The 20,657-nt window shown below is 62.5% G+C and overlaps 1 protein-coding gene across 4 annotated transcripts; it reads right to left on the bottom strand.

Moving 5' to 3' along the window:
• Nucleotides 1-8,687: 8,687 nt before the first annotated feature.
• Nucleotides 8,688-20,289, bottom strand: CHRNA4 (cholinergic receptor nicotinic alpha 4 subunit). 4 transcript variants are annotated; one of them, XM_028091195.2, is made up of 6 exons: nucleotides 20,199-20,289; nucleotides 18,718-18,869; nucleotides 17,116-17,160; nucleotides 16,907-17,016; nucleotides 11,532-12,900; nucleotides 8,688-8,813 (listed from the first exon to the last, which is right to left on the bottom strand). In XM_028091195.2, the coding sequence occupies exons 1-6, from the start codon at nucleotides 20,287-20,289 to the stop codon at nucleotides 8,688-8,690; spliced, it is 1,893 nt and encodes a 630-aa protein (XP_027946996.1). The 4 variants fall into 4 exon arrangements, with proteins under 4 accessions (XP_027946996.1, XP_087882421.1, XP_087882422.1 ...); XM_088026295.1 differs by lacking the exon at nucleotides 20,199-20,289 and having other exon boundaries at nucleotides 18,763-18,831; XM_088026296.1 differs by lacking the exon at nucleotides 20,199-20,289 and having other exon boundaries at nucleotides 17,131-17,160; nucleotides 18,718-18,741.
• Between the last annotated feature and the right edge of the window lie 368 nt (nucleotides 20,290-20,657).

Below are 20,657 nucleotides of genomic sequence, written 5' to 3' on the forward strand. Positions count from 1 at the left end.
CCCTGCACCCCTCCCCAGACTTTGGGCACCAAGAGCAGCTGTGCGGGCAGGAGGAGCGAGTCCGGGAGGGACCTGGGAGCGGAAGGAGGGCGGTGGGGAGCCTTTCCTTTGTACTGTTTTCTACGCTCAGATAAACTGCAGCATGCTCGCCAAGGCAGGGGGCTGCTCACTACAGGGAGGGTGTCCCCAGGGCCCAGAGTCCATCCCTGCCAAGTGGAGTCCAAGGCTCCCCACCCCTGGCCTCAGAGAGAAGCTACCATCCTTCCATGGCTTCGAGGACCCCCACCCCGCTGTCGCCCTGTTACCGCGGGACTCTGTGCCCCAGGATGCGGTTTCTCAGCTGCACTCAGAGCTACCGGGGGGTGCGGGGGCTTTGAACGCAGTGCCCAGCCCTCCCTCAAACACTGACCTCCTGGGCTCAGCCAGGCATTGGGTTTGGGCCGTCTCAGGGGGCTCCCCACCTCCCTAGTAGCAGCCCCCTCTCTAATGTCATATCGTCCAGCTCCCCTCCCATGTGCTTGGGCCCTGTGGGGACCCTGACTGGCTGGCACCATGCCTTGTCACTGCCAGTGCCCCCCCTGCTCCCGCCCAGCAGCCTGGACAGTGCAGCTGGTGCTGTAACCACCCCCTGGCCGTGCCCCACACTCACTCACCTAGAAACCTCACCAGTGTGGGTCTGGGGCCGCATCTGCTATGGCCTGTCGACACCACATCATGTTCCAGACTAGGAAGAATTTGGGGTGGGCCTCCTTTAGATGCGGAGGCCAACAAAGGCTTCCGAGGTGACATTTGAGCAGAGACAGAAACAAAGAGGGGCGTGGCAGGCAGGAGAGGCTCTAGCAGGGACATAGCACGTGGGAGGCCAGGACCACGGTACCACCCAGAAACGGCAGGAGGCTGCAGAAGCTGGAGTGGCGAGGACAGAGAAAGCTGAGCCTAGGGCCAGGGGCAGGGTCAGCCCACCAGACCTCGGGCAGCACGGTGGCCTGGGATCTGGACTTTGACTTAGGAGCAGACCACTGGGGCTTCTGAGCAGGGGACAGATGCGACCTGGTGTCTGCTTTGCACGATCTGTGGGTAAGAGCTCAGGGACCTCGTCCGTTGTCCTCTGAGATGGTGAGGGCAGGTGGAGCTCGGGACGGGCTGCTGGCAGAGGCTGAGCCCTGGGGGGAGCAGTCTGGGGTGGGCAAACAGGTTCCAGGTGCCCCCTGGCAGCCAAGGGCAGAGGGGGTGACGGGTCCGGGGCTCATGGGGACAGAAGTGGGGGGGCCGCTGTCTCAGAGTGAGGGGAAGCCTTGGGGCTGGTTCTCTGGGTGTGAAGGCAGGCCAGGCTCGGCCCGGGGGGCACCGTCAGAGGGGGGCAGTCAGAAGGCGCCCGCCCCGGATTGTTCGGTTGGGGAGGCAGGGGAGGGAGTTGCCATCCAGCATGAGAGCCCAGCAGGACTGGGCACTGGCTCCCTGCCCTGCCCGCCCCAATCTGCCACGGCCCTGCCTGCCACCTCCGACCCGGCTTGGCGGGCTGGAGAGACAGCACCCCTGCCACCCGCCCTCCTGACCTCAGCCTGGGGCTGACTGCACGTGTCCACAAGAGGCCAGCACCTCCGCGCACACTCACATTCCCATGCACGCATTCCCAGACACGTACACACGTGTGTGCCCGAACGTACACCCGCCGCACACGCGTTCACATGCAGCACCACTGTCGGGTCTGGGAGACAATGTAACGGGAAAACAAGGCTTCAGGGGAGCAGAGAACCTGACCTGGGCAGACAGCCTCCACCAGACCAACACGGATGCCATTAACCTAAAAATCACGACACCGTCAAAGAGGAAAGGATGGACAGTAATGACACAAAGCCAGAATTAACAAGAATAAAGAAAAGACCATCGGCAGCCCAGTGTGGACGACACAAAAGGAGAAGTAAGAGGAAGGCAGGCGGGGCGGTTATGGGACCAGCCGGAAGACGTCTCCCCGGGACTCAAAACGGGATGAAAAAGAGAGAATGTGAGTGTCGACATCCATATGGCAGGGGTCCAAGAGGAAAGGGGCGGCAAGTGAATGAGGACTGCAGAGTGCGGAAATACATCGTTTTTAAAAAATTAGAGAAGATCTGAGACCTTTACACTGAAAGGCTTAGAGAACCAAATGGGATCGATTTTTAGAGTACACCCTTAGGGGGGCGCCTGGGTGGCTCAGTCGTTAAGCATCTGCCTTTGGCTCAGGTCATGATCCCGGGGTCCTGGGATCGCGGGGTCCTCTCCCTCTGAACCCCCTCCCCTCTCAAAAAAAAATACACCCTTAGATTATTTAATGCAAAACACGACAAAGATAATAGAAATATTCCTTAGGTGTCAGCTCTGTGTTAGAAGACAGGAGCATAATGACCCGAAGTGTTGAAGAAAAAATACTCAAATTTTACATCCGGTGGAATTATCACTGATATCAATGTGGTAAAAACATATTCTGAGTCCACAAATCTCAGAAGGGGAGACAAGATCCTCTTTGGCAATCCAGCTGGGGGGCTTCTGCAGAAAGGGGAGAATAACCAGAAATTAGACCCAATACACAGGAAACCCCCTAGTCACTGAAAGGCAATGAAATTTGCTACCAACTGAATAATGAAGCCCTCCACATGGACGAATCACTACAATTCTAGATCCTTCCATAGTGGCTGGCGTGTGGGAGGGCAGGTTCCTGAAGGCAACCAAAGTGCTTGCTTTATTTGGCGGTGGGTGGCATGATATCAATTTATTAAACTCTTAAAACATACAAACCTTGGTCTTAAGTTGGGAGCAGCCACGAGGAGGAAAAAATTAGAACGTAAAACCTTCGAGATTAGCCAACTAGGTCAAGTTTTCTTTTATGGGAGGGGACAGAACATGTAAACAGAAAAACAAGAGAAACAGCTTAAACATATCCCAATGCAGCAGAAATTACAATAAATATAAGTGAGTTTAACTCATCAAAAGATGAGCTCTCCAAATTGCGTGGAAAGGCAAGACCCAGCTTTCTGTTTCTAGCCGGGACGGAGGAGCCAGGATTGGACCAAGAACCACCAAGGCCAGGAGAACATGTGAGGCAGCTGTGCTGGGCATTTTGATGCGGAAGGATGGAGTTTTCTACAAATGGTGCAGAGACAACTGGAGGTTCGAGGTAAAGGCATTGACCCCCACCCTCATCTCACACCATGCACAAAAACTAATTTGAAAAATGTTATAAACCAAAACATAGGGTCACCTGGGGGGGCTCAGTCAGTGAAGCGTTTGCCTTCGGCTCAGGTCATGATCTCAGGTCCCAGGATCGAGTCCCGCTTCAGACTCCCTGCTCAGCGGGAAGTCTGCTTCTCCCTCTGCCATTCCTTCGGGCTTGTGCTCTCTCTTGCTCTCTCTCTCGCTCGCTCTCTTTCATGCTCACTCTCCCTCCCTCTCTTGCAAATAAATAAAATCTTTAAAAAAGTAAACTGAAACATAAAAGCTAAAATAAAACTTTTTGGAAGGAAATACATACGTACCTACAACCTTGGGATAAGCAGGTTTCTCAGAAAGGATCCATAAGCAATAACCATAGAAGGGAACAGTAATAAATTGCACTTCATCGAAATTAAAAGCTTTTCTTCAACACACCGTTAAGAAAATGAAAAACATAGTCACAGATGGGAAGAAATATTAACAACTCATTGAAAGAAAGTGGTATGTAATGAGAAAATATTTCAACACTTCACTGAGCGAGACACAGTTGGCCCGTGAGCCCCCAGCATGGCGCTCAACACCGCGGGTCTTCAGGGAAGTGAACCAAAGTGCGGGCTCCCCTGGGCGGCTCATCGCCGCCGCTGTGTGACCCACACCCAGGTGTCGCTGAGGGTGGCTGCAGGCGTGCGGGGAGCATGGCAGGGCAGTTTCTCAGCTCCCTACGAAGACAGAAGCACCAGTCTTCTGCAGCCCCGAAATTCTAGGTATTTGCCCCAAAGAAATGAAAACACGTCCACACAAAGACTCATGTGTGCGTGTGCGAAGCAGCATCCATCACAGCGCCAACAAGGAACAACCCAAATGTCCATCAGTGAATAAAGACATGGTGGTGTACTGGTGGACATGAGCGATCTCGTACAAACTGTGGAGGAACGGCCATCCACAAAAGAGTGTCTTCCATTTCCACGAGGTTTTAGACCACATGAAGCCTCTATAGCGGTGGCGGTCAGGGCGGTGGTTCCCTGGGGAGCGGAGGGGTGTCCTAGGGTGATGGAAATGCTCCGTCTATTGACTTGGGTGGTATCCACATGTCGTCCACGTTGTAAACACTGACATGAGTCAGGTTAGTGGTTAAAGGTGGAAACACCCCCAAAAAGAAGCTGAACGGCTATGTAGGTGTCAGAAAAGGTAGACTTCGAAACCCAGAACTCCGCCCGAGACAAAGGGGGGAGTTACGTAAGGGTAAACGGGGCCGCTCGGCAGGAGGACAGTAGACCCAGACAGAGAGCAGAAGCCGACAAACCCAACAGTGGTCCTCGGTGACACCCGCGGCCACTTAGGAACCGGGACAGAAAGTAGACAGAAGGCCAGCCGTCTGCAGCGCCCAGGCAGACCTCTCCCCTGACCTGAACTGGCTGGCATTTCTAGAACATTCCCCATGGCAAGCCGCACCACCCTGTCAAGCGTATGTGGAACGTGGGCTGCGATCAACCACATGCTGGCCCCCAAAGCGTCACGAATGTAAAATCAAACTGTCGGCAGTGGCGCTGAATCGGAGCCCACGCTGAGCCCTGGGAAGCTGGCGAAAGGACAGGAGCATGGTTTACGCAGCAGGCGAGGAGCACACGGTAAGAACCCGTGTGCTGCAGAGGTGCCGGTGGCAGCCCAGCGAGGGTGAGACGCGGCCGTGTCCTCGCGGGACCCGCGCAGACGAGAAGCCTCAGTGCGGCGGGGGCGGGGGGCAAAGGGACGCAACCACCAGCCATCCGGCCGCAGTTCCCACGTCCCACCCTGGAGCAATCGCTCCTGGCGGTAGGACCGGCAGAAATGCACAGATGCACCCAAACATGCCCCGAGATGTTCACAGCGGGTTCACGCCCAAGAGCCCCAAACTGGAGGTGGCTCAGATTCCCAGCGGCAGGGGTGGGTAGATAAAGGCCGGTGTGGCCGCCACGGAATCCTGTGGAACGGCCGGAGCCCACTGCCTGGGGCTGCATGTAGCAAATGGACGGAGCGTGGACACAGCTGAGGACAGGATGCTGGCGCGAGCACCACCATGTGCTCCCCTCTCTGCGAAACCCAAGAACAGGCGAGGCCGGCAGAGGGCCGGGGGCGGGGCTGCGGCACGGCCGGTCTGTGAGGGAAAGCCGGTCAGGCTATGTATGGCCTTGGTCGGCGCGCCCATGAGGCAGGCAGGTGTCTGGACGCGCCAGCAGGATGTCGAGGAGGGGCCCCCGTCATCATCCCGGGTGTCGTGCGGTGCCGTCCAACACGGCATTTTTATTCAGACTGAAAGGGAAAACTCTAGACTAGAAGAACTGGAGCCTGGGACCATCGTCCAGGTAAGCAGCTAGTGCAGTAGAAACGCACACTGGGATCACGAACCTGTCCTGTGAGGGCTCAGGTGGGAAGCAGCTCCTGCTTTGTGGGCCATGAGGTCTCCATGGAAGCACCAGGCCTGCCACCGTGGGCCACGGCCGGCGTGGCCACGTGCAGGCAGAACTCCGTGGGCCGTGGCCGGCATGGCCTGCTGGCCTGGGCGTTGCTGAGGGTGAGGAACAGCCGGACCTGAACACACTTGTGGAGGGAAAGCAGAGGTGCACAGTGAGTTCAGGAACCCGGGTGCCAGCCAGGTCCCAGGACCGAGCAGCATGACAACAGTCCTCCGTGCCCATCTCCACTCGTACAGGTGACCAGGTGAGGCCACGGAGAGGCCCATGCCATTGAAAGAAGGATCTATGACTTCATTTCCACGCCGGGCCCCGCAGGGCGACAGGGCAGGGTGAGGGGAAGGCCCAGGCCACAGCCTTACTGGGGCTTCCAAGGCAGGGCAGGGCAGACGGCTCAGGACTGCCTGGTTTGGAGCATGGGGCCACCCCGGCACCTGCCGCGGGTGAGTGAGGCAGGGGATAGTGGCTTGGGGAGCGGGAGAGCTGGGCACGCAGGTGGTGGGGCCCGGCTGCAGGTGGGATGGGGGGCACACTCCTGGCGCACTCCAGGCAGATGCCCGCCACTCCTGGGACCCTGCTGCCATGGGGGCCGTCCTTCCCCTTCCTTAAGGCCTGTAAGATGTGCTGACATCACAAGATACTGATCGTAAAAACACGGTTAACACAACGGGAAATGAAAACACGCTCCACACAAAGACCGCACAGCGCTCACGGCCGCTGAGCCAGGGCCCCAGGGACTGGGAGCAAAGACTGTGGAAGGTGACCCAGAAGCCAGTCTGCTCTCCTTTACGAAGCCTCTCGGCAGCTGCTGTTACAAGTTCACAGGTGGACCCAAGACCACGATGGGTCTCGGTGATGCCACCCCAGCTGGAGGGTGGCGGGAGGGCCCCACACCACAGGCCTCCCCCCTTACCGCCAGAACGGGCCGGGTGGGCTTCCCGGGGACCGCGGCGTCCCGTGTGTGCAACGGGGTCCTGGGTCCCGGTGTCTCATCCATCAGACTCACTGATAGGACAGCGGACGATCGTGCACTTTGTCACAAGGAAATGTTGCCTCGATGGAAAAAACAAAACCCTGGAGGCAAATACAAGATAGCAATCGTGGCTCATCTGGTGTGATGGGAACATGGCGCTGAGTTTTCGAGTGTGGACTTTCTGACATGGTGTTTGAGTCTTTAAAAAGCACAACAAAAAACAAAAACAAGAAAGGGACAGGCGAGAGTCCCCATGCCCTGTGGTCCCTCCCGACCCAGAAGAGAGCATCCACGCCGGGCCCAGCGCCAGGGACCCGCCCCGCTGCCGCGGTGCATCTGGGCCCACTTGTGTCAGGACCGAGGCGCTTGCATCTGAAATCCAAGTCTGGGCCCCACTGCGGGGGCCTGGTGCCTCCTGCCCACCACGTGCGGACGGCCGCCCCAGACGGCGCCCCGGGAGTCAGCTGCAGGTCACAGTGGGGCCTGGGGGCTGGAACAGCAACAATGCCTGGACTTAGACACTGGGGTCTCTGCATCCCACTTCTGGACGCAAGGACCGTCCGGGCCTCAGTTGGAGTCCAGCGTCACAGGTGCCCCAGGGGAAGACGAGGGTGTGGCTGCCGCCCTGGTTCTCGTGCACCCCAGCGTCACTGCTGATGGGGACCAGCGGTCGGCCCTGACAGCAACAAGGCCCATCAGATGCTTGGTCACCATCCGCACCCCTCTCCAGACCCGGGCACCTCGCAGGCAGGGAGGTGGGCTCCAGGGTCAGCTCCCACCTGCCATGCGGCACCGCTGAAGTAAGGGGGTCAGGGCAGGTGGGATTTTGGCCATCAATAGGGGTCCAGATTTCTTAGCCTCCTGGGCCTTGTCCTCTATGAATATCGTCCTTACCCCCCCTTCCCTGGCACTCGGGGCCTAAGGGCTCCGAAGAATCAGGGAGAGCCTGGGGGCAGCATCTGCCCACCCCCATGCCACTCCCAGGGGCACAGGGATACTGTTGGGGCCACCTTGTAGAGGATGACACCAGGTCCCCCAGGCCCTTGGGCCTCCTTGACTGTGCTGGTCTCCCCCCCATGCCATTTCTCAGGGGACCCAGCCCCAGGGACAGCACTCCAGAGGGCCCCGGAGTCAGCCTGGCTGAGCTGTCCTCAGCAACCCCTCACCGTGGCTACCACGTCTGTGCTTTAGAGAGGGTGTCCCAAGGGGCTGTGCACAGAGGGGGACCCACGGGAGGTCGGGGAGAGCCCAGACAAGGGCCCGGAGCCCCTGGTCTGGACACTGCTCCGGGGTCCTCACAAACTACCAGTGACCACCGGGACTCTGGCTGCATCACTAGGCCCCTGCAAATGCTTGCCCAGGACTTCCCAGGGCCGCAGGAAGCCAGATGTCGGACTCCCGGGGGCAGAGGGTGCCCTCGCTGTGGGGCATGTGTCCCTGGACTCCCCTTCAAGCAGGCCCAGGCCCAACACTGTTCCCCAAAACCCCTCAGACACAAGACCTGCACTGACACTAATTTACCCAGAATAAAACGAAACAAGAAAATCCCTGCTTGGACCCACCCCTGGCACATGAGATCTGAGAGTCTGCTGCCTGGCCTCTGTGGGGTCCAAGAGAGTCCACCTGAGGATGCCTCCAGGATCTCCCAGGGACGAGGGGCGTGTGGGGCTGGGGGGCCGAGGTCGTGGCCCTCGGACAGGGGGACTGCTGGGCCGCGTGCTGAGCGGTCAGACGCGCGTCCTGGGCAGGAAGCCAATGTGTCACCATGCTCCAGATAAACTTTAATAAGATGTGGGCGGTGACCCCGCCCTCCAGATAAGAACAGGCGTTCACCCGCTGTCCTTTCGAGCCCGGCCGCCCCCCTGGCAGATCTCAGCAGGGCTGAGCCACACCAGCCCCCCTGGGGGCAGTGGCCTTTCCCAAGGCCGTCTTGCAGTCGACAGAAAATGGGGGGACAATTTGGCAAATGATGTGACCCCACAGAATGCAGGAGTCCCTTGGACGGCCAGGCACAGAGCCCCGGCGAGCTGCCCATAGACGTCGCGGGTGTCCTGCGGGTGCCTGGCCCCTTCCCGCTAAATCATGCCGGCCAGCCAGGGTGGCAGGAAGAGGCCCGCGGTGCCCAGCAGGCAGACGATGATGAACACCCAGAGGAAGATGCGGTCGATGACCATGGCCACGTACTTCCAATCTTCCTTCACCTGCAAACACAGACACACACGGTCACTCCCAGCCTGCCGCCCTTGGGCCTCCAGGCCACGAATACCTTCTAGAACCTGATGCTTCCTGAGGCAGGTTCTCCATGTCCCCTCCTTGACACCAAGGTAACCACGGGAGGCTGGCAGGGAGCCCAAGTGCCAGGGAGGGGGAGACAGGGAGTGCCTTTGGGGATACGGGGTTCTAGGCTGCTTCCTGGGGACGTCTGTTCTCACTGGGAGAGCAGCGTGGGAAGGACACCATGGAGGTCATCCAGTGCACCCCCACTGTGCAGGTGAGGACAGTGAGGCCCAGACAGCGGGCGCCCACACCTTGGCTATTCAGGGCCAGGAGCGTCCTGCTGGGGCCCCGTGGTGGTCGGCATCCAGAGAGCAACGGTTGAGGCCCAGCTGCCCTCTGCACCTGCCCACCCTGCTCCAGGGACAGTGCTCACAGGTCAGCTGCCCTCCTGGGTCAACGGGATCTCTTAGCTCCGCCCCTGAAGCCCCTCGAGGTAGACACAGACCTGGGCACTGCGGGCCGGCTCCAAGTGGGGCGGAGCTGCCCAAGAGAACAGGGCCCCTCAGCGGGGGTGGGGGAGAGGCCCTGGCTTGAGGTGGGGTCCAGCACACCGAGGCCGGAGGGCGGGCAGTGGGCCACGTCCCCTGTGGTCATCCACCTGAAGAAAGGCGGTGGTACCGTCCGTGTGTCGATGGGGACCCGCGGCACAGTGTGGCTGGGGGCGGCCACGCTCATGCATCCCAGATCCCAGCCCAGGCCGACCGCTCCACGGTCCTGGCCCCCGCCCCCAGCCCTCGGCCTCCCCCAGGGCAGAGGCTCCGCGAGGCGGATGGAGGCCGTGGCCACAAGCACGTCCTGGGTGGGCAGCCCGCTGGCGCCTGAGGGACAGGAAAGGAGGCGGCCCCCGGGCTCAGGCCCGCCGGGCACTGAGGGCAGGACGGCTGAGGCAGGGGCAGGCTCAGCCCTCCCGTTTGGGGGCATCATGGGTACAGAGGGCTCTCCACTGCCATTTTCTGCTCTGATTTCTCAAGTAATCAGAGACACCCTGATGGTTTTAAACCAGACCAAAACCGGAGAGCAAACAAGGTCACTTATAAATAAAAAGTCCCTCCAGGACCCTCCGTTCCAGGAAGGCTGAGAAGCAGCCCGTGGCCTCATCCGCTGCTTTGTCTTTGATCCCCGCTGGGCGCGTCCCCCATCCTGAGGATGAAAGGCCTCGTGGACAAAGCTGCCCAGAGCATCCGAGGTCCAGCCACGTCAAGGCAGCTTCACTCCCCAGAGCCTGGCGCTGCTCCGAAGCCAGAACCAGGTCGCGGCGGCCCGTCGTGCCACGCGGGCAAATGCCGGGCTGGGCCGCGGCCGGACAGGTGTGCCCGGCTGCCGGAGCCCCTCAGGATTCTGGTCACACTTCTACAGGCATTAGTCACTCCTCAGCGGCGCTCAGACTGCACATCGAGTCAGGAGGCGGCCTGCTATTTCAAGAGCTGGCAGCAGAATGGGGTCCCCAGAAGCAGGTTCTCCCAGGCAGAATGTTCCGGAAACCTCCAGAATGTCTTCACAGCCTCTTGAGATTCTGCAGGGTGTCCCACTCCCAGGGGTGTGCTGCATGGGTCCAGGGCTCGCTCAGCCGCGGGGCAGGTGGTCCCCGTGTGTATCCGACACACAATTGGGGCCGTGACCCTGGGCTCCCTGGGCTGCCCCCAAGTGACAGCCCCACAGACTGAGCAGGGCAGGCAGCCCCCTCACTTCTGCCCGTGCTCTGACCTGAGGACTCCCCACCAACCTGGGCCCATGTAGACACCCTCCCTCCCTCCCAGCTCTGTGGGGTCCTGAGTGTCAGCCCAGGCTGAGCTGGGACCCCTGGCCCCCGGCGCAATCCCATGACAGGTGGACAAATATCAGCAGAAGGAAAGAGGAACGTTCCCTTCCTGGTGGGGGGTCAGCAGAGCCGGCCAGACCCCAGACCCACTGCCCACCAGCTGGGGGCCTGGGCTCGTCTGGTCACCTCTCCTCCAGGAACTGGGAACAACAGGAGCATCCTGTCTCTGCCCTCAGGGCTGACACTCGGCAGAGGGACTGGGGACACTGTCTGGGCTCCTCTGATCCCTGCTGGTGAGTGAGGAGCCCCCACAGGAGGACCAGCTCCCTGGGGTCCTGGGTCCCCAGGTCCCTGCGGCTGGGCCAGCATTACTGCCCCTACACCCACAACTCCTCCTCCCCAGCTTGACACGCGGGGTGCTGGCCAGAGAGGCAGGGCTGTGCCTCAGACCCCAGTCCACCCCTCCCCATCAGGCCTCCTTTCAGCTCCTCTCGCTACCCCTCCACCCTGCACCAGGGCCCAGCCACCCCCCGTCCCGCCCCAGAGGCCCACTCCTGGCCCCAGAGGGGACATTCCCGGTGGCCAGCAACGGTGCCCAGACTTCCCGGGCAAGGCCGCCCTGCAGCCTGCGGGCTCCCCGTGTCCTGGGCACCACAGAGGACACCCCCACAGTACACTCCCATTAGCCACCCCAGCGACCGCCTGCCAGAATCAGACGCTCGGGGAAGAGAGAGCAGGACAGGGTGGGGGCCGGGCTGCACGCACCCCAGAGCTTAGTAGCCCGGGTCTGGGCCCGGGTCTTGGGATTTTTCACCGGCCACACCCTCCTCCAGAGAGGAAAGGGAAGCAGACAGAGCCTGTCCGGCCACAGGCAGAAACTTACCGAGAAGTCTGTGTCTTCGGCCTTCAGATGGTCTGCGATGTACTGGACACCCTCGACTGCCCGCGTCAGGGCCGGAGACAGGGGCAGGTGCGGGGGGGGCACTTTGGTGCCCCGGGCTTTGAGCACAGCATTTGGGGATGGCTCCTTCTTGCACCTGCATTTGCACGGAGAGGGCTGGTCTGGGGGCAGGAGCTCGGCGGAGCCGGCCTTCAGAAAGGCAGGGGAGCCGGCCGCAGGGCCCCCAGCCGGGGAAGCGGCATCATCTTGGGGAACGCAGTACTGGATGCTCTGAGACCGGCATCGAACACCAACTTCCGCGGCTTCGGCAGGGCTGGACATGTGCTGGATGCTCAGAGACCGGGCTTTGGTGAGCCCTGGGGCCTGGGTACTGGTGGGTGGGTGGCGGGGGTCAGGCGAGGGGCAGGGGCTCCCGTTCTCAGCCTCTGAGGGCGGCAACGCAGGGACCTGGTCTGAGGGTGACTCGCAGGCTGGCTGGGGCTCGGCTGGCTCGTCCAGGGGGCTGCAGAAGGACGGGGAGCGCGAGGGGCCCTGGCTCTGGGCTCCGCCCACGAAGCTGGGCTCCCCCTCGGGCTCAGGCCAGAAGCCAGGGGCGCTGGCCATCTTATGCATGGACTCGATGAGCCGCCTGCAGTTGTCCTTGACCACAGACGGCCGCTTCATGAAGAGCAAGCGGGGCACCACATCCAGGAAGACCCGGCGCACCCAGGTGGGCATGGTGTGTGTGCGCGGGGAGCGGTGGTGCACATTGAGCACGAAGACTGTGATGACGATGGACAGCGTGACGAAGATCATGGTGAAGAGCAGGTACTCGCCGATGAGCGGGATGACCAGGGAGGTGGAGGGGATGATCTCCGTGATGAGTAGCAGGAAGACGGTGAGCGAGAGCAACACGGAGATGCAGAGCGTGATCTTCTCCCCGCACTCGGACGGCAGGTAGAAGACCAGCACCGTGAGGCAGGAGATGAGCAGGCAGGGGATGATGAGGTTGATGGTGTAGAAGAGCGGCAGGCGCCGGATGACGAAGGCGTAGGTGATGTCCGGGTAGACCTCGGCGCAGCACTCATATTTGCGGGTGTTGTAGGTGCCCACAGCGTCCACGATGACCCACTCGCCGCTCTCCCACAGGTCCAGCTGGTCCACGCGGCTGTGCATGCTCACCAAGTCGATCTTGGCCTTGTCGTACGTCCAGGACCCGAACTTCATGGTGCAGTTCTGCTGGTCGAATGGGAAGAAGGTGACGTCAATGCTGCAGGAGCTCTTGTAGATGGCGGGGGGTGTCCACTGGACCCGCCCATCGTGGAAGAGGTGGGCCTTGGTCAGGTGAGTGACCGCAAAGTCCCCGTCCGCGCTGTGCAGGAAGAGAGGAGCGTGAGACCCACCCAAACCGCAGCCCAGCTCTCACACGCATCTGGCTTCACAGGTGAGCAAAGAAAGGCGGGGGACCCGGCAAGGGACCGGGCTAGGTGGAGCTGGGCTGGCGGCCCTGGGCACTTTCCTCATCTGCCTCAGCTTATCGCCCCTACCCTAGGAGGGACACGTGGCTTGGAGGACATCTAAGTGGCCCCCGCCATGCCTGACACACAAGCTTGTTGGTGACAGTGGCGATTACTTGGCGGGTAGAGCAGGGACTGTTAGCACCAGGGTGAGGAGGCACACGGTCCATCTCTGTCCTGGAGCTACCAACTGTCTGCGCTGGAAACGAGCGGGCAGCCGGGGGGGGGTCACGTCCCTGCAAAGGGTCCGAGGTCAGGGAGCTCCTGTCCATGGTGTGAGGGCAAGTGGGGCCTGACTCTGGAGAACAGAGCCCCATGCTCTCCTGCCCCTGGGCCCAGGGCAGAGGGGATGGAAGGTCTCAGCTCCCACCCGTCTCCCACGCAGATTTGCATCCAGGTGGGGTGGGGGCTGAGCAACCCCTCCTGGGACCCATCACTGCGCACCTGGTCATCCACGCCCTATGGACGAGGACACGGACATGAAAGTGGCTCTTGGGACAGAGCCGAGTCCCCTGCAGGTCACACTGGAGGACGGCCAAACTTGGGGGGGGTCCTGCCCAGCCACCATCTCCTGCCACAGACCAGGTGTGCAACCCCACTGAGCACCTTTCTCTCCATTATCCCCACGACTTACAGGTGAGGACCCTGGGCTGCCTGAGCAGGAGGGGACAGGGCCCACCCCTGGCCATCCACCCTCCTGACTTGCCCTCAGCCTCAGGGGTGTTGGTGCCCATCCGTGGCCGGGTGGGTGGCAGACGGGGGACTGCTATCCCTGGCCGGGGGCTTCGCAGACAGCAACGTCCGCCTCAGTGTCTCCGCACGGATGCACACAAGTTGGCGTGCCACACTGGTGCCTTGTGGAGTGAGGAGCCAGGGACAGCTGCTAACAGGCCCCACCCCGAGCCCTCATCGGCTCCTGGACTCGGCCCTGCTCTGCTCCACAGCTGGAAGCCCCTGGACGCAGGTTAGTGTCCCCAGCAGGTGCAACCTGAACTGTGTGCATACCGCTCTCCTGGCCTCAGTTTCCCCCCGGGCTGGGCTGTCCACTCTGACCATGAACGGATGGAGGCAGTGGCTGGCCCCGTGGCTTGGCTCTGAAGCACTGACAGGGAACCTCCCCACAGCCCCATGGACCCCCCAGGACAGCACCCGTGGGCGCCACGTGCCTTGACACCACGGAGGGGGGTCACTGCACAACCTGCCGGCACAGGTTGTGGACATGAGTCAGGTGCCCCGCCATGGGCTCAGAGCTCGGCCGTCCGTGCCTGCCCACACCCACCACGGCCTAGAAGCCCCCAGACATCGAGCTCAGATGTCCCAACGGTCTCAGTTGGTGCCAATCTGATCCTATGACCTCCAGGAACCCTTCTGGGCTGACGTCTAGGTCAGCGGTTGGCGGAGACCCGCAGATGCATCCACAGGAAGAGCGACAGGGGCTTCGCATGCGGGACACACAGCCTGCACTCCAGCGTGGGGCTGAGGCTCTCTCTGGGGCGCGATGAGGTGGACTGTCCTCCCTCCGCAACCTCGCTCCAAAACCCAAAGCCTGTCCCTCTGAGGCACAAAGCAAATGCACAAACATTCTGCAGGGAGATTAGAGGCTCCAGTCAGCGGTGTGAGCCCGGGGGACCCTGATCCCCAGGAAGGGAAGGGAATGTTCCAGAAGGTCACTGAAAGCAGCCCAGGACTAGGAATGTGCACCCAGGCCTCGGGGTCTTGATGCCCCGACAGGATCCGAGTCTTCTCCTGGTGCACAGCCCGCAGACCCCCATGGCTGTGCATCCCTCCGCCCCATGCCCCCAGCCTGGGGGGCTACTGTGTCCTCACCCAGTGCAGACCTGGCTCAGATCCTGGAGACCCTCCCAGGAGGGCATCCCCCTCGGGACGTGGGGTCTGGACCTGTGGGCAGACGTGGGCCCCGTGGTGCAGCATCTCACTTCCACCGGTCCACTTCTCGAGGAGGTAGAGGATCTCAGAAGGCAGCCCGGCGGGGTCCAACCTCCTCCCCATGCTGGCTTCGAGGCCCCCAGTTGTGAAGGGGCTGGTGCAGGGGAGAGGAAGCACCCGCCAGCAGGTTCCGGCCCCACGTCCTGCCCCCAGCAGCACTGTGCCTCCAGGAAGCCACAGGGCTCCAGACGCTGGGACCTAACGGTCAGATCTTGAGCACGTGCTGGCCTCGCTGCGTGGAGCTGTGGCCCCAGCAGAGCAGAGGAGACTTCCTGGCCCGTCCAGGTTCCTGCCCAGGCCCCGCGAACCCCCATCCGTGTGGCGTTGTGTGAAAGAGACCTTGCGAGACCCTCCTCCCCAAAGGGCCACCACAGAGAAGCCCCCAAGTGGACAGCACAGCCTCCCATGCAGGGGGCTCCCCAAAGCCATCTGAAAAGCTGCCCCCCATCTTTCCCCTCGCCCAGTAGCTCCGGCTGGTCACCTGGCCGCACTCAAGTGCACACGGGCCTGACCAGCGTCAGCCACTCCGCGGCCCTGTCCAGAAAGAACCTCTATGCCGACCACAGCCCCACAGACAGGCTGGGGGCCCACCCCCTCCCTCGGGGCCTGGAAGAAGAGAGAGGAGGCAATTTGAGGTGGCAGCCCCATCTCCCGGCCGCAGTCCTGGGGGGTCCGCTCAGGCCCCAGAGCTGCTCCTCAGCCGGCACCGTCCTGCCTGGGGAGGGCGGAGCTGTCCCCACAGCACGGATGCTCCCCTGAGTCCCAGGACATGGATACCATGTTCTCTGAGTCAAACGGCCTCTGAGACCCGGGGCGGGGGGTGTGGGGAGCTGGGTGCAGACCCCAGGAAGGCCGGGGAGGCTGAAGAACCCCAGGCTGGTGGTTCAGTGGGGCTGGCTGTGGAGAGCAGGGAGCCTGCCCTGCGGGAAGAGCAGCACCACTGCCTTCCCGCTCACGAAGCCGACCCCCCTAATGCGTCCCCGAAAACCATCAAGCTCTTCCCACTGCCATTACTGGAATCAATTAAGTTGGAAGAAGAGCCCAATCGTTCTTAATCAAATAGCAACGTTTTATAGGTCAGGCCCAGTGCCCGGGGCCCTGGAAGGGGCTTTGTGCCGGAGCCCATCGGGGTCTGGCAGTGGGGGGCAGGGGTCTGCAGGGAGCTGAGTGCCTCCATTTGCTTTATCTGTAGGCTCCGTGGGAGCTGCGGCTCGGGCCCGAGCCTGAGACGGGATCAACCGCCCAGCTACGACCCAGCAGTGACCTGGGGACACAAGCGGACGTCAGGCTGCCCCAGGCTCAGGAGCCCCAGAAAGGGTCCTGGCAAAGGACAGTTTGGATCCCACCCTCTGCCTCGGCCATGCCTGGCAAACACCTCTGCGCTGCCGGCACAGAACGATGGTGTACTGAGCAGATCCAGCATTCTGTCCCCCAGGCTGCTTGCTCAGGGCTGGAGAGGGGCCGAGCACCCAGGCGAAGAGGCACCCAAAGGCCAGGGGCAGCGGGCAGAAGTGGGGCTGGCATGGGGCGGGGAGTCTGGGGGCTTCCTGCATGGAAGGACCACCGCCCGGCCAGGGGTGATCCGGAAAACACGAGTGCCGCAGTGCGTCCTGCGGTCCCCTTGCCCCCACGGGGCGGGGGACTGATGCCAGAGCGGGGCTGGCTAGTCCAGGTGGGGCTGGACCCGTGCTGCACCCAGGACCCCTGTCCCTGCTGTGCTCACCGGTGGCCCGCCCCCCGACCCTCCACCCCCTCCTCGGCCCCCTCCACTTCCTCCCAGAGGCTTCCGCACCGGCTGCCACGGCGGGGCACACACAGGTCACCACCTCTTGCTCATGCCTGGATCCCCTGTGTCACTCACACCTGGACCCAGGTGCCTGCCGCCCCCCGCCCGCCGACGTCCCCGGGGCTCACTTGTTGTAGAGGACGATGTCCGGCCGCCAGATGAGCTCAGAGGGAATGCGGATGGAGGTGACGTTCTCGTAGTCAGCGGGGTCCCAGCGCAGCTTATAGTCATGCCATTCCTGGGCCAGGGCGGGAGAAGGAAGCACAGCCGGTGAGGGGGGCGAGGAGGGGAGGGGGTGGGGGGGAACGAGGGCCGGAGGGGTCCCCCACTCACTCACCTGCTTCACCCACACGTTGGTTGTCATCATCTGGTTCTTTTCATCCTAGGACACAAAGGAGAATGGTGGCTGTGACCCCCTGGGGGACAGACGTGTGTGCGTGCGTGCGTGTGTGTGTGCGCGCGTGCGTGCGTGTGTGTGCGCGTGTGTGTGCGTGTGTGTGTGTGTGTGTGTGTGTCCCTCCCTCTCTCTCGGCCCTGAGTTTCCTCGCCCACAAAGACAGGCCTGAGATGAACATGGGGAGCCGGTGACCCCAGGAAGGAATGAGTACCTTGACCCTGGAGGCAACCAAGCCCAGGATGGTCAGCCCGAGGGGACTTAGAGAGGCGGGGACGAGGCCCCTGAGCTTCTCCAGGAGAGTGGGGACAAGGGTTGTCTGCCTTGGCAGGTGGCCAGCGCCTGGCCCGCCCCCAGCTACAGTCAGATGTGTGGGACGTGCGGCGGGGGGCTCCCAGGCTCTGCTAGAGGAGAGCGCCCGCCAGCTTGCATCGGCCCTCCCGGCTGGTCAGGGCAGCCCGTCTGCAGGCTCCTAGGTGGGCAACCCCGGTGTGCACAGGTCCCACTCACTCACCAAGCTGGCCCCTGGACAGACTGCCCCTCTAGGACCGGGGTCTCAGGACCCTAAGGTGGGCAGGTTAGGGGCTGGAGCAGGGGAGGTAGAATCGGGAGACCCGGCTGGTTCCGTCTCAGGGTCACCGTGTGGTCACACCCCTCCACCAGCAGCTTCCTCCCCCACACAAGCTGACATAGCCTGGGGTCCTGGGAGGGGAGCGAGGTGGGCATGTGGGGAGATCCATGGCCCCCACAGTTGGAGGAACTCCAGTGCCCTCCCTGCCACCAGAGCAGGCTGCATCCTAGTGTGGGAAACCCAGCAGGCCTGGGACCTCCTCACATGCACGAACCGAGCTCCCGGAGGCCCCCTCCTCGACAGGCTGCAGTCCGTACTCCCCGGCACTTGGGGTCCCACCCCAGTGAACCCACTACCTAGTGCCCCCCAACGGATGCCTCAGCCCTTCCAGAGCCACTTGGAGGCGGGACCCCCAGCACCCTAACCCAGCAGCCTTCTCGGGTCCTAACCAGGGAGGTAAACACACCCAAACCTGTCTGGGCCTTGCTGGGACACCGTATTCCAGAGCAGTGGACAGGGGGGCTCTCCTAGGTGAGGTCTGCCAGGGCAGCTCAAGGCCCACCCCACCCCCACTCACTGCCACAAAGCACACAAGCTCCTCCAGCCACTTGCAGCCTCGGCACCTGCCCCCCCACCCCCACCCCACAGAGGCATTTTCTGCTCTTTGCTTCTGAGGGAGATGGCCCTGACCTACTGCTGAAAATCTGGCATTTGGGTTTTCCTATGTGGGGGGCCTCCCTGTCCTCTGGGCTCCACCACAAGGGCACATTTGTGGGGCTCCTGCAGGACCGACACAAAGAGCCTGCGTGGAGTGCCGATGGCGGCCCCCCCACCCCTCCAGGCTCCCCAGGCTCTGCGGCCACCGCCAGGCCGGCCTCCCCTCGGAGGGGGGTGCTCCCTCCAGCACGAGCCTCCGCGGCTGTGTGTGATGGGCCGAGGCTCAGAGCTCCCCGCTCCCCACCCTTGGCACCTACCACGTCAATGAGCTGTGCGATGGACAGCCCAAAGTGGACAAGAACCACGTCCGAGATGTTGGCCACGGGCCGGGACCACTTGTTGTAGCCAGAGAAGAGTTTCTTCAGCAGCCGTTCCTCTGCATGGGCCCGGGTCTCCACGTGGCTGCTTACTATGGGGACAGGAAATCGGTGCAGCTCAGTGGCAGAGGATGGCAGTCATCCAGGCTGCCCCTCGGACCTCCCACTAGGCCCTGGTTTCCTCCAGCTCCAACCACCTCAGGACGTTTGCACATCCTGCCCCGCTCCTGGCCTCAGTTTCTCTCCTACCCTCTGGGTAAAAGTGTAACTTCCTCAGGGAAGCCTTCCCAGACCCCTCAGGTGCCCTGCACAGCACCCCAAACAAAGACAACGGTAAGTGCTGACTGGGAAGGAGGGGCTGGATCTTCAGCTGAAACCCTGGCTCAAAGCACAAGGTGAAGGTAACCGCAGGACTCCAGGACAGGCCCAAATGGGGGCACGGAGAGCCTGCTTCCTGGGGCTGCCGGTGGCCCTGAGTTCTCACCAGACACTGCCAACTCCAGCACCCTGGGTTCCTGGACAGATGGCCTTCTGTGAGTCAAGGGTGACCCCCCACACATACACACTCTGCTTCCTGAGGAGAGGCCACTCTGATCCAGCCCTGCCCCACTGACCAGTCTGTTGTCTGAGGGCCTCTCTGTCTCTCCTGGGCACCTGCACTGGGGTCACTGCACCATATGGGGGTGTGGGGAGGGGAACAGGGTACCAGCTGCCTGCACTCAGCTCGATCCTGCTCACCTGTATGTCCTAGACCAGATGTTAAGAGGGGATTCACAAGCACCCTAGGGCCAGTCTTAGACCCCCGGGGACCCTTCACTCTGAGTCCAGAGGCCCCCCTCCCCCAGCCTTATTCTTCCTGGTCCCTTGCACCAGGACAGTACAGCCCACTCCTCACTGGGGAGGCCAGGGGCTGAAATTCCCTCCACCAAACTATGAATAGCAAGGTCTGCCCAGGGATGGGGCGGGGGGCGCAGGGGGCGAGGACTTCCCCTGTCCCAGTGAGCTTGGGGGAGCAGAAAAGGCTTGGATGGGGCGCGGCCAAGGACGGAAGCCACCCCTCTGCTCCTCCAAACCAGGAGCAGGCATGGGGGTGTCTGCAGGGAAATTTGGCCGGAGGGATGAAGACGGAGAGACGTCCCCGCCTCTCTCTACCCAAGTTGGAGCTTCTGGGTCCAGCTCCCAAAACAGCAGCCCCCCACCCCCACCCAAACCCCTCTCTGGCATTCGCGGGCGAATTAACTCCTTCCTTGCCCCGCTCAATCCGCACCGCAGCACAGCCTTTGCGTCTGGGGGTGGGGGAGCCTGGGCGGCCGCCCCGCTGCGCGCACCCGCGGCCAGGAGCCTCCCCTCCTCTGGCTCTGGAGGTCCAAGGCCGCCCTGAGCTGGACGAAAGGGGGCCCGTCTGGCGCCCCGAAACTTACCGGGTAGGAAGCCGGCCCCCAGCAGCACCAGCAGCGGCGGGAGCAGCGGCGGCGGCGGCGGCGGCGGCGACCCGGGGCCCCCGAGCTCCATGGCGCACCGAGCGGGCTCTAGACGCGGGCGGCTCCCGGCTCCGCCGCGCCCCCGCTCCCAGGCCCGCGCGCGCCCAACTTCATGCCCCCGCGCCGCGCGGGCCGCTCCGTCCACGGGGCCTGGTTCCGCCGCTCCTCCCGCGGGGCGCGGCAGCGGCGACCCGGCCCGGGAGGGGAGCTCGGGGTTGTGGGCTCCGCGGCGCGGCCCCGCCCGGACCTGCCCGCCTCCAGCCGGCGAGGAGGAGACGGAGGAGGGAGAGGGGGAGGGGGGGAGGAGAGGAGGGGGAAAGCGGGCGGGGACGTGAAGGGAGGAGGGTGGGTGGGGCGGGGGGCAGACCGCCAGCTGAGAGGGGGCGCGGAGGCTGAGCT

This window comes from Eumetopias jubatus, unplaced genomic scaffold (assembly GCF_037043125.1).
Source record: "Eumetopias jubatus isolate StellerSeaLion01/CBP00866 unplaced genomic scaffold, mEumJub1_p1.0 scaffold_9, whole genome shotgun sequence".
NCBI classification, from domain to species: domain Eukaryota; kingdom Metazoa; phylum Chordata; class Mammalia; order Carnivora; family Otariidae; genus Eumetopias; species Eumetopias jubatus.